Raw genomic sequence first — 13,210 nt, 5'->3', positions numbered from 1 at the left:
CAGTTTGAAAGCTGAACTTGGTGCTTTACAGTTCTTCATTAATTAATTAATTAGCCTGACAGGTAAGTTGGTACTTTATTTGTATCCTGTCACTTGCACACTACTTTTCCGAGTGAATTAAAGAGCCTTGTGATGTAAAAAGTGGAATTAATTCAAAGTGCATCAAACAAAAATAAATCTTCTGACCTCTTGTTACAAAATTATCACATCACAGTTTTTGCTTGTTGTTGTCTTTTTTCCCCACAGGTAAGCCAGTGAAGCTGAGCCTGGCAGCTGAGGAGGTGGCCGTGTTCTTTGGCCAGATGTTAGATCATGAATACACCACTAAAAAGGTTTTCCGGGAGAACTTCTTTAAAGATTGGAGGCAGGTAAACTGAAAGTGGTCATTTATTCTACATTTGTAAATTAAAAGTTATACTGTACTATCTATATTTTAATACAATAGTTGTCTGAATGTGTCATTGAATTACGTCTTTCTGCTTGTGCATAGATATGACCACGGAAAAGGTGTTTAAAACCAGTTACTACTTTTCATGACGCTGTGTCTGTCATAGCAAAGCATAACCTTTTTGTTTTCTTTCAAAATATCAAATATTGGTTTCCTGTGTCCAAAGTTTGGAATAAGAATGTTGTTGTTTTTTATATATTGAAATAGTGTGTAAAAAAAAAAAGAAATGTCAAATTTGTCAGTCAGGGTGTCCTTTGTTAGCAAGATGAGTTGCCAAGCCTAGGGTCATATCATGCAGAATTAATATTGCACCGCTCAGTGCTCAATGCACTTGAAAATATGATTTGTGTGAAGGCATTGATATGCTAATCCCTACAAGTAGCTTCTCTGCATATGAACAAATCCAATTAAACTGTTATATTAAAGGCGGAAAAAAACCTCTTCTCGCTCCACTGCCCTCAGTGCACGCCTACTATTGTATCTGTCATGCTTATGATGCGTTCCATTTTCCTTGGAAGTTGAAAGTCTGAGCTGGGAATGACGTCGCAGCCGACTTGTGAGTTGTTCAGTTACCATGTCGGAAATCAAGGTGGCCACATCAACTAAGGCTATTTTTGCACGAGCCTTGCTTGTCTGAATATAAACAACTCATTGTACATCGTATAGACCACATAAAATGAATCTAATTTACACTCCAGTGACGTTACCATATATAGATGCTAGGGGTGTAACGGTACATTTATCTGTATTGAACCGTTTCGGTACGGGGGTTTCGGTTCGGTTCGGAGGTGCTGGCACCCTATGGGTGCTTGAGCCCCTGCCCTTTTTTGCCTCGTCTTAAAAAGTGCCCTCTGCCTGAGTGTTTTTTTTTTCCCTTTAAACAAAATTAATAATTTCCTGTTAGGGATGTAAAAAAACAAAACAAACAAAAAAAAAACAGCGGTACAAAAACTCCACGTTTTCTTGTAATACCGGGTTGTTTGAGCCTGCCGCTTCCGACAGAGAGAGAGGGAGAGAGGGGGAGTGAGTGAGTGAGAGAGAGGAGAGAGAGCCAACTGCGGCCTGAGGAGACGTGACAGTGGAGCAGCTTGAACCTCTGAGTTATGGTCTAGTCGCTGTCGACTTATTCAGCATCTAAAATGGGTAATATTTCAGGAAAACGCTGTATTATTCTATTATTCAATGTGTCAGCTTCTGTTTTTGCTGGACGTCGGAGCACGGCGCATCAATTGAGCACGGCACATCAATTCCGCACAGAGCAGAGCAGATCGTGCGGGACAGGAAGTAGTGTACAAAATACAAAATAAAACAATTTTCAAAATAAAATTCACTGTGTTTATGGCGGATCACATTTCTCTCACAGTAGAGGTTTAGATATAAAGTTGTATTGCGTTTCAGTTGTTTAGTCTGAGCATTAAGTGAGAAAGACCATAAGTTACAACTTGATGGCGTTTTCATCAAGTTAAAGGAAGAAGGACAGATTTTCACATTGAAGTTTTTTTCATTTGGGTATTTATTTATTTATTTATTTATTTTTTCGGAGTTCATGTTGCACTGTTCAATGTTCAATATTAAAGTGCTTATCTTTAACAATAAATAACCTGATAATAAACCAGTGTTTTGTTGCTTTTCATGTCTTCTAAGCCTATGATAATGTGAATTAACTCATTATGACAATAATTTGTTGACACAAAATAAATGGCAATCACTTTTACCTACAAAGGACACACAGCTAAGTAGTTAGCTTCCTATTAGAAAATTTAATTTTACATTAATTTCCATATTGTGTAAAGGACCAACAAAAAAATGTCCTGCTCTTTTCTGACTTTGAGCCCCTGCCCCTCTATAATCATGTGCACGTCCCTGCGGAGGTGTACCGAACGACACGGACATATCAAGTAGCGCACCGCATGTTGTGTAACAATGCACACCGAGGCACCATGAATTGATTTACGTGGACCCCCGATTTAAACAAGTTGAAAAACTTATTTAGGTGTTACCATTTAGTGGTCAATTGTACGGAATATGTACTGTACTGTGCAATCTACTAATAAAAGTTTCAATCAATTAAAAAAACACACGGCGTTCTAGCAACGACTGGTCTATTATAGACTAACCACACCTCCTCTTTTCACGGGATATGTCCTTTTTGCGGAGCTGTCCAGGTGGAGTTTCTTAAATGCCTCGAATGTCCGGCATTTTAAGTTAGGGTTGCGTGTATTTTCAATGTACGTTCAGGGTTAAGAAGGGGTTAAAAACAACAAAAGTGCTGCACTTAGGAACATTTGTGAGGGAGGAGCATAGACAGAGAGAGCGAGAGAGTTATGTGTCTCCAGCCTCTGCTTTTTATCCATAGATTTATCAGATTTAATTTTTTATTATCTATAGCAGGGGTGTCAAAAGTGTGCCCCTGAGCCCACAGCTAATGTTTTAAAGGCTCACGGCACATTCTAAAAATACTATTAAAATAAACATAAACAAAACTTAAAGGCTAAATGTAATTTAGAAAAAGTTGCAACGTTGACTAATAAAACAAAGCTGTTTTTTTTTCTTACAAATTGTCATTGCTCAAAACATAATATTGAATCAAAATCAATGTTCCATCCATCCATCCATCATCTTCCGCTTATCCGAGGTCGGGTCGCGGGGGCAGCAGCCTAAGCAGGGAAGCCCAGACTTCCCTATCCCCAGCCACTTCGTCTAGCTCTTCCCGGGGGATCCCGAGGCGTTCCCAGGCCAGCCGGGAGACATAGTCTTCCCAACGTGTCCTGGGTCTTCCCCGTGGCCTCCTACCAGCTGGACGTGCCCTAAACACCTCCCTAGGGAGGCGTTCAGGTGGCATCCTGACCAGATGCCCGAACCACTTCATCTGGCTCCTCTCGATGTGGAGGAGCAGCGGCTTTACTTTGAGTTCCTCCCGGATGGCAGAGCTTCTCACCCTATCTCTAAGGGAGAGACCCAAACTCATTTGGGCCGCTTGTACCCGTGATCTTATCCTTTCGGTCATGACCCAAAGCTCATGACCATAGGTGAGGATGGGAACGTAGATCGACCGGTAAATTGAGAGCTTTGCCTTCCGGCTCAGCTCCTTCTTCACCACAACGGATCGATACAACGTCCGCATTACTGAAGACGCCGCACCGATCCGCCTGTCGATCTCACGATCCACTCTTCCCCCACTCGTGAACAAGACTCCTAGGTACTTGAACTCCTCCACTTGGGGCAGGGTCTCCTCCCCAACCCGGAGATGGCATTCCACCCTTTTCCGGGCGAGAACCATGGACTCGGACTTGGAGGTGCTGATTCTCATTCCGGTCGCTTCACACTCGGCTGCGAACCGATCCAGTGAGAGCTGAAGATCCCGGCCAGATGAAGCCATCAGGACCACATCATCTGCAAAAAGCAGAGACCTAATCCCGCGGCCACCAAACCGGAACCCCTCAACGCCTTGACTGCGCCTAGAAATTCTGTCCATAAAAGTTATGAACAGAATGGGTGACAAAGGACAACCTTGGCGGAGTCCAACCCTCACTGGAAACGTGTCCGACTTACTGCCAGCAATGCGGACCAAGCTCTGGCACTGATCATACAGGGAGCGGACCGCCACAATAAGACAGTCCGATACCCCATACTCTCTGAGCACTCCCCACAGGATTTCCCGAGGGACACGGTCGAATGCCTTCTCCAAGTCCACAAAGCACATGTAGACTGGTTGGGCAAACTCCCATGCACCCTCAAGAACCCTGCCGAGAGTATAGAGCTGGTTCACAGTTCCACGACCAGGACGAAAACCACACTGTTCCTCCTGAATCCGATGTTCGACTATCCGGCGAAGCCTCCTCTCCAGTACACCTGAATAAACCTTACCGGGAAGGCTGAGGAGTGTGATCCCACGATAGTTGGAACACACCCTCCGGTCCCCCTTCTTAAAGAGAGGAACCACCACCCCGGTCTGCCAATCCAGAGGTACCGCCCCCGATGTCCACGCGATCAATGTTATTATGAATTATTGACCTATCCAAGTTTCCGATTACTTCACATCAAAATATTTTTGGTGGAAGATTTAGCAAATTTGTTAAATAAATAATCCAAAATTGTATATTTTGTTGTTTTCTTACTGTACCGAAAATGAACCGAACCGTGACCTCTGAACCGAGGTACGTACTGAACGAAATGTTTGTTTACCGTTACACCCCCAATAAATGCCCAACAATACATTGTAAATGACTGATTTACTATGACATCAACTAATCAGAAGTGCTATTGGAAGGAAAGCACACGGACATGCGGATGTTGTTTCTGGACTTCAGCTCAGCATTCAACACCATCATCCCGCAGCACTCGCTGAGCAAACTGGCCCCCCTTGGATTCAGTACCCCCCTATGCAACTGGCTGCTTGACTTCCTCACAGGCAGACCCCAGTCTGAGATTTGGCGACAACACCTCCAGTACCATGTCCCTGAGTCCGCTGCTGTTCAAGTTGATGACCCATGACTGCTGCGCCAGGTCCACTACTAACCGCATTGTGAAGTATGCGGACGACACAACCGCAGTGGGACTCATCCCTGACAACGACATGGACTACAGGGAGGAGGTGAAACATCTGGTTGACTAGTGAAGAACCAACAACCTAATCCTGTACGTCGACAAGACCAAGGAGATCATCGTCGACTTCAGGAAGCACCAGTCCAGCCACACTCATCAACGGCACAGCGGCGGGGATGGAAAGCAGCACCAAGTTCCTGGGGGTGCAGATAACTGACAATACGACCTGGTCCCTACACACCGGAACTTCTGTAAAAAGAGCTCAGCAGCGCATGCCCTTTTTGTGTCGGATGAAAAGAGCACAGCTCCCTCTCCCCATTCTCACCACATTCCAAAGAGGCACTATAGAGAGCCTGCTGACCACCTGCATCTCTGTCTGGACTGGAGCCTGCAGTGCCTCAGACTGGAAGTCTACGCAGAGAGTGGTGAGGACGGCGGAAAAGATCATGACTCCTCTTCCTCCTATCCAGGAGCTCGCAAAAAGCCGCTGCCTGACCAGGGCTGAGAAAGTCTGCAGGGACTCCTCCCACCCCCATTGCTGGACTCTAGAACGAGGTTCCGCAGCCTCCGTAGCAGAACCTCCAAGTTCTGTAACAGCTTCTTCCCTCAGGCCGTAAGACTCTCGAACACATTATAATAATCCTCTGAATTCCTACCAAAAATGGATTAACTCGCTGGAGTATATAAAGACAATAAAACATACCGGTAGGGTTGTAACGGTGCACAAAAATTTCGGTTCGGTACGTACCTCGGTTTAGAGGTCACGGTTCGGTTAATTTTCGGTACAGTAAGAAAACAACCAAATATACATTTTTTGGTTAGTTATTTACCAAATTTGTAAACAATGGCTTTATCCTTTTTAACATTGGGAACACTATAATAATTCTGCCCACGTTAATCCACATTAAACTGCCTCAAGTTGTTGCTTTGATTAAATAAAATGACAAAACCTTTCTTCTACATATAAAAAGTGCAAAATTAGACAGTTTCAAGTCAACTCATCATGCTTGATTTATTACAGCATTTGGGAACCCTGTAGTTGACTTTTATTATGTAAATGTTATACTTTTGTCAACATGTGATAGCAGGGACCCTGCCATTCAAAACTAGGCTGCTACATTAGTAATGATTCATGTAACTATAGCTGAAAAATAGTACAATTGCAATAGGAGAGACTATTCATCCCTGAAATCTATGGAGTTCATGTGAAATAACAGACAGGCAGGGCTTTGCTGCCCCTAACACACACACACACACACACACACACACACACACAGCAAAATGAGCTAACGTAAAGCTAATTAGCCTTCACATCACCTCAAGCCAGAACTGCAGTTTAAGTTTCTAGAATGTCAACTGGCTCATAGTGATGTTTGTAATAGTTGTGACTGGAAAGTGTTTTTTATAATAGTTGTGACTGGAAAGAGTTTTTTATAATTTGGGGAGTGTACGATGTCCGCTGCTAAACACGTCTGATCGACAATGAAGCATTTACAACATGCGTTCTGAATACGCACTGCTGATTGGCTTTGTATGTAACCAATCAGGTGGTTGTGTGGGTGGGACAATGCTGGGTGCTCACTACTCAGAAAGCAGATCAGCTTGTTAAGACTTTAGAATACAAACTCGTTCGATACACCCTTGTACCGAAACGGTTCAATACAAATACACGTACCGTTACACCCCTACATACCGGTACATCCATAAACGTGGACACATTTGCAAAAGTGTAATATTTATACCTGCACCTTATCGCTCTTTTATGCTGCACTACAACGAGCTAATGCAACAAAATCTCGTTCTTATCTGTATTGTAAAGTTCAAATTTGAATGACAATAAAAGGAAGTCTATGTCTAATAACTGATATTATAAAAGCAGACATCATTGTCTACATCCAGAGCAGTCATGTTTGAAACAAACTCGAGTGTGGTGAGAATGCTGTGACTTTCCAAGTCAGAAATCCGACCTCAAGGGGCTTTTAGTTGAAATTCCGACGAGGAACTCGGAAAATTCCGACTTCACAGTACAAATGAAACGCACCTTTTAGATACGCTGACTGACTGGATGTCTATACAGCTATGATGTTTGAACGTGTACATGCTAAAGAGTGTTACTCACAAAGTCAGCTTTTGTATTTAAACCCATTTGACCCCAGCAGCAGCAATTGATGACCAAAAAAAACTGAATTCGATAAAGCAACAAGCATCACATTAAAGTCCTGTTCAGTATTTGTCATGTTCCAACATACCCTGAAATCTACAACTTCAAAAGATATGTGGTCATATGGACAAAGTCCATCCATCCATCCATCCATCATCTTCCGCTTATCCGAGGTCGGGTCGCGGGGGCAACAGCCTAAGCAGGGAAACCCAGACTTCCCTCTCCCCAGCCACTTCGTCTAGCTCTTCCCGGGGGATCCCGAGGCGTTCCAAGACCAGCCGGGAGACATAGTCTTCCCAACGTGTCCTGGGTCTTCCCCGTGGCCTCCTACCGGTTGGACGTGCCCTAAACACCTCCCTAGGGAGGCGTTCGGGTGGCATCCTGACCAGATGCCCGAACCACCTCATCTGGCTCCTCTCGATGTGAAGGAGCAGCGGCTTTACTTTGAGTTCCTCCCGGATGGCAGAGCTTCTCACCCTATCTCTAAGGGAGAGACCCGCCACACGGCGGAGGAAACTCATTTCGGCCGCTTGTACCCGTGATCTTATCCTTTCGGTCATGACCCAAAGCTCATGACCATAGGTGAGGATAGGAACGTAGATCGACCGGTAAATTGAGAGCTTTGCCTTCCGGCTCAGCTCCTTCTTCACCACAACGGACCGGTGCAACGTCCGCATTACTGAAGACGCTGCACCGATCCGCCTGTCGATCTCACGATCCACTCTTCCCTCACTCGTGAACAAGACTCCTAGGTACTTGAACTCCTCCACTTGGGGCAGGGTCTCCTCCCCAACCCGGAGATGGCACTCCACCCTTTTCCGGGCGAGAACCATGGACTCGGACTTGGAGGTGCTGATTCTCATTCCGGTCGCTTCACACTCTGCTGCGAACCGATCCAGTGAGAGCTGAAGATCCCGGTCAGATGAAGCCATCAGGACCACATCATCTGCAAAAAGCAGAGACCTAATCCTGCGGTCACCAAACCAGAACCCCTCAACGCCTTGACTGCGCCTAGAAATGCTGTCCATAAAAGTTATGAACAGAATCGGTGACAAAGGACAGCCTTGGCGGAGTCCAACCCTCACTGGAAATGTGTCCGACTTACTGCCGGCAATGCGGACCAAGGTCTGGCACTGATCGTACAAAGTCCCTTGCCTCCATTTCATTCAGTAATCACATTTTTTGGACCGTAAGAAGCCATAATGATACAAGCCCCACATGTTGACATTTAGCACCAATAACGTCTGTGATGATCCATACAGTCTCCACCGGGAGCAACCTTTTATCGCAGCCCTGTTGGCGATCTCTTTGATGAGAGGAGCCTTTTGAGCAATAACTTCAAAAAGTTGATTTGAAGCTCAACTAAACTGCTGCCTTATCGTGTGCTGACATATCAGGCTGACTTTTTCTTTTTCCTTTGCTTATGTTTAATACCGTCAACAGCTTCCATGCCAAACATGTTCATTCTCACTTCCATTTTATCAGCGACGTTTTGAACTGTGTTCTAAATATTCATTACTTTTTATATAATTGGTAATATTAAAAGGGATTGAAAAATAGAACATCAATATAGGCTGTTGTTATTGTCTTTTATTTATTTACATGGTCTAACTTTGCACCTGTTAAAGGAAATGACGGACGAGGAGAGATCGTTGATTCGACATCTTGATAAATGTGATTTTGGAGAGATTCATGCGATGCATAAAGCCAAGGTGGAGAAAAGAAGAAACATGAGCAAGGATGACAAATTGGTAAGTACTGAAGGTTTGTCACGATGTCAGAATTTCAGGAGTCTCCACCGCTAACTATGCATTGCTGCGATTCTCAATAAATATTTGATACCGCGATACAAATAATTAAACTGAACCAATGTACTTGGTACAACTAAAATCAAGTAGTGATTTTAAAAATCACTACTTAATTGAAAACTGTTTCAAACTCAAGTATTTAAAGGGGAACATTATCACCAAACCTATGCAAGCGTCAATATATACCTTGATGTTGCAGAAAAAGACCATGTATTTTTTTAACCGATTTCCGAACTCTAAATGGGTGAATTTTGGCGAATTAAAGGCCTTTCTGTTTATCGGTCTTTTAGCGATGACATCAGAACGTGACGTCACCGAGGTAACACACCCGCCATTTTCATTTTCACATTACAAACACCGGGTCTCAGCTCTGTTATTTTCCGTTTTTTCGACTATTTTTTGGAACCTTGGAGACATCATGCCTGGTGGGTGTGTTGTCGGAGGGTGTAACAACACTAACAGGGAGGGATTCAAGTTGCACCACTGGCAAGAAATCTGCCGCCAGACCCCCATTGAATGTACCAGAGTGTCTTCACATTTGACCGGCGATGCTAAGACAGACATGGCACAGAGATGTATGGATAACCTGCAGATGCATTTGCAACCATTAAGTCAACCAAATCACAAAGGTGAGTTTTGTTGATGTTGTTGACTTATGTGCTAATCAGACATATTTAGTCGCAGCATGACTGCCAGCTAATCGATGCTAACGGGCTATTTACGCTAGCTGTATGTACATTTGAAACTATATACCCACATTTAATGCGAAACAAACACTTACCAATCGACGGATTTAAGTTGCTCCAGTGTCACAAGATGCGAAAGTCCTGATCGTTTGGTCCGCACATTTTACCGGCGATGCTAATAAGGCAGCCATGCTATGGGCCACTTCATTAGGTACACCCAGGCTATGGCCGAATAGCGTCAATAGCTATTCGCTCAATAGCTTCAATTTCTTCTTCAATTTGGTTTTCGCTATCTGCCTCCATACTCCGACCATCTGTTTCAATACATGCGTAATCTGTTGAATCGCTTAAGCCGCTGAAATCCGAGTCTGAATCCGAGCTAATGTCGCTATATCTTGCTGTGGTAACCGCCATGTTGTTTGTATTGGCAGCACTGTATGACGTCACAGGGAAATGGATAGTCGCGTCGCAAATAGCGAAAATCAAGAACTTTAAAGCTTTTTTTAGGGGTATTCCGGGAGATGTCAAATTTTGAAAAAAACTTCAAAAAATACAACAAGCCACTGGGAATTGATGTTTATTTTTTTTAACCCTTTTGAAATTGTGATAATGTTCCCCTTTAACGTTTCAACATTGTTTTGCACAGAATTCAAGACCTACTGAAAGCCACTACTAGCGACCACGCAGTCTGATAGTTTATATATCAATGATGAAATATTAACATTGCAACACATGCCAATACAGCCTTTTTAGATTACTAAATTATAATTTTAATTTTCCCATGGAGTTTTTTGTTGAAAACGTCGCGGAATGATGACTCGTGTTTGTGACGTCTCGGGTTGGAGGGGACATATTAGCCCAACACCACTTACGGCTAAAAGTCATCTCTTTTCATCGCATAATTACACAGTATTTTGGACATCTGTGTTGTTGAATCTTTTGCAATTTGTTCAATTAATAATGGAGACTATAAAGAAGAATGCTGTTGATGGATTGCAGCTGCCTTTAGCAACCGAAACACAGCCGGTGTTTCTTGTGAAGCTTTAACACAGAGCGGTCAAGCGAACATGTTTCTCTACCGCATGTAAACCAGCAAGTTTTTGGAAGGGAAAATTGTGATATTAAGTCTGCTCTTACCGGAGACGAGTGGATTATGCGACCTCCTCCTGCAGCTGTCAAAAAGGGAACTGTGATCTTGGCTCCTCCATTGGATTCTCTGAGACACTGGCGTTCACCGCAGCCCTCCGACTTTAGGGTATGACTTTATAATCTCACTAAAACAATTAACACAATAAGCAGATAAGGGATTTTCCAGAATTATCCTAGTAAATAACATCTGAATCGCTGACACTGCCGTCGCTTTTTTATTTCAATTTTTTTTTATTAGTGCTTCTCTCTAACTTTCCTCATTCACGAATCTTTCATCCTCCCTCAAATTAATGGGGAAATCGTCGCTCTCTCGGGCCGAATCGCTCTCGCTGCTGGTGGCCATGATTGCAAACAATGTGAGGATGTGAGGAGCTCCACAACCCGTGATGTCACGCGCACATCGTCTGCTACTTCCAGTAGAGGCAAGGCTTTTTTATTAGCGACCAAATGTTGCAAACTTTATTGTCGATGTTCTCTACTAAATCCTTTCAGCAAAAATATGGCAATATGGCGAAATGATGAAGTATGACACATAGATTGGAGCTGCTATCCCCGTTTAAATAAGAACATCTCATTTCAGTCGGCCTTTAAATTACAGTACCAGCTGCCAAGAAGGTAACATGTATATTTTGAACATAACAGTGGCCTATAGCAGTGGTCCCCAACCACCGGGCCGTGGCCCGATTGGTACCGGGCCGCAGAATTTTTTATTAATTTTTATTAAAAAATAAGAAAAAAAAATATATATATTTTCTTTATTAAATCAACATAACACAATATACACTTACAATTAGTGCACCAACCACAAAAACCTCCCCTTTTCATGACAAAAATGTCCCTTTTTCATGACAAAGAAAAAATAAATAAATAAATAAAAAAGATTTCCCCCCGGGCCGCGGGACAAATTATTAAGCGTTGACCGGTCCGCGGATACAAAAAGGTTGCGGACCACTGGCCTATAGCCTTCCTGTATATCAAAACAAAAAATAATGTGCTTATAAATATGCTTATAAATAACAATGCTCAAATATTTTACATTCTAAAAATAACAGCAATTGCATGAAGCCTTCAGATATATAATGCAAACAATATTGTTAATATTTAAATTTGGTGAAAGCGTGACGCCATGTAATTTTGTAATTACATGACTTTGTTTTTGTTACCAGTATTTAAGATTTCAGCCTTTTTTCATTATGCTACGCCTTTGGCTCTATTCTTCCAATTTAGCCGTGTTTTTCCTTTGTCTTATTCCACCAATGTACCAGAGGCCCATAAATAAGAGATGCCTTGAGCAAATGTGCCAGAGGCCACACTTTGCCTTCATGTTGAAATAAATAAAGCAGTCGTGTTCAAAGTGTTTCCAAGCCATGGAATAGTGTCTGTTTTCTTAACACTTGTAGAAGTTAGGGTTGTATGCTTCGGGAGGTTTTCTGCACGCTGTGGTAATTAATGCACGTTGCCTGGGCTTGAGGTGGCAGATCTCAGCTCTCACTCGCTTGGCGAATGCTTTCTTGATTGCTTGCAATTGATTACTGAATAAGTCTATGACGTAAGATACTCATCTCCTTCACGTCTTATTATGTACCTCTACTTGCTAAATATGGTGTCAAAGTTGATAAAGTGCATCACAGATCGTTTCTTATTCTCTGGCAAATCAGACACGTATGCAATGTGATATAAAGCAGAGTTGCACCGCACACACTTTTACACTATACTGCCACAGATGCATTATAATTAATGAACGGAAGTGCCACATCCGCATTTGTGACAGGCCTTCTTGAATATGTAAATAAATGGAAAACACTGCCTCGTTTAAAAAAAAAAAAGTTTTTCAGCGCCAAGTCAGCGCTCACGCACAGAAAATTGACGTGGCTCACTTAGAAAAAAGTGTTGTACATAAGTGTTGATACTTTTGACAACCCAATTAGTAAGATGTTATTTTTTTTTCAGTGTGTTGATTATCATTAAGTGGAGTGATGGCTAAAGAACTGACTAAAACAGGGGTCGGGAACCTTTTTGGCTGAGAGAGCCAAGAAGCCAAATATTTTTAAATGTATTTCCGTAAGAACCATATAATATTTTTTTTAACACTGAACACAACAAAACGCGAGCATTTTTAAGAAAGACCAACATTTCTAGAGAAGTCTCTTATTCTTTGTAATAACATTGTTATTCTGAAGCTGACTGTGAGGGGGGCGTGGCCTGCGGGCCTGCAGCGAAGCGGGTTGTTGCCAGGACCGGCCTCAAAATCAGCGACAGGTGCGTACACGGCCCACCTGGGCCTTTTTATCTGATCACCTGTCGCTATTTTATAAGCAGCAGCTAGGAGGAGGGACAGGCTTGGGGCTAGAAACCAGAGTGCGAGCGAGAACGAAAGAGAGAAAAAGACAATTGCTGGAAAGCAACTGAGAGA

General features: G+C 43.0%; 1 protein-coding gene across 3 annotated transcripts in view; it reads left to right on the top strand.

Moving 5' to 3' along the window:
- Window positions 1-13,210, top strand: part of zgc:173742 (DNA topoisomerase I, mitochondrial) — an 84,847-nt gene that overhangs the window by 38,584 nt on the left and 33,053 nt on the right. For all 3 annotated transcript variants that reach the window (XM_061917986.1, XM_061917985.1, XM_061917984.1), the window contains exons 8-9: window positions 247-368; window positions 8,783-8,905. In XM_061917986.1, the coding sequence (XP_061773970.1) occupies window positions 247-368; window positions 8,783-8,905 (245 nt within the window). The remainder of the gene's footprint in view (window positions 1-246; window positions 369-8,782; window positions 8,906-13,210) is intronic.

The sequence above is a fragment of the Nerophis ophidion genome, linkage group LG12 (genome assembly GCF_033978795.1).
Source record: "Nerophis ophidion isolate RoL-2023_Sa linkage group LG12, RoL_Noph_v1.0, whole genome shotgun sequence".
NCBI lineage: Eukaryota > Metazoa > Chordata > Actinopteri > Syngnathiformes > Syngnathidae > Nerophis > Nerophis ophidion.
The sequence above is the reverse complement of the archived record's forward strand: the minus strand, read 5'-3'. Positions and strand labels throughout refer to the sequence as shown.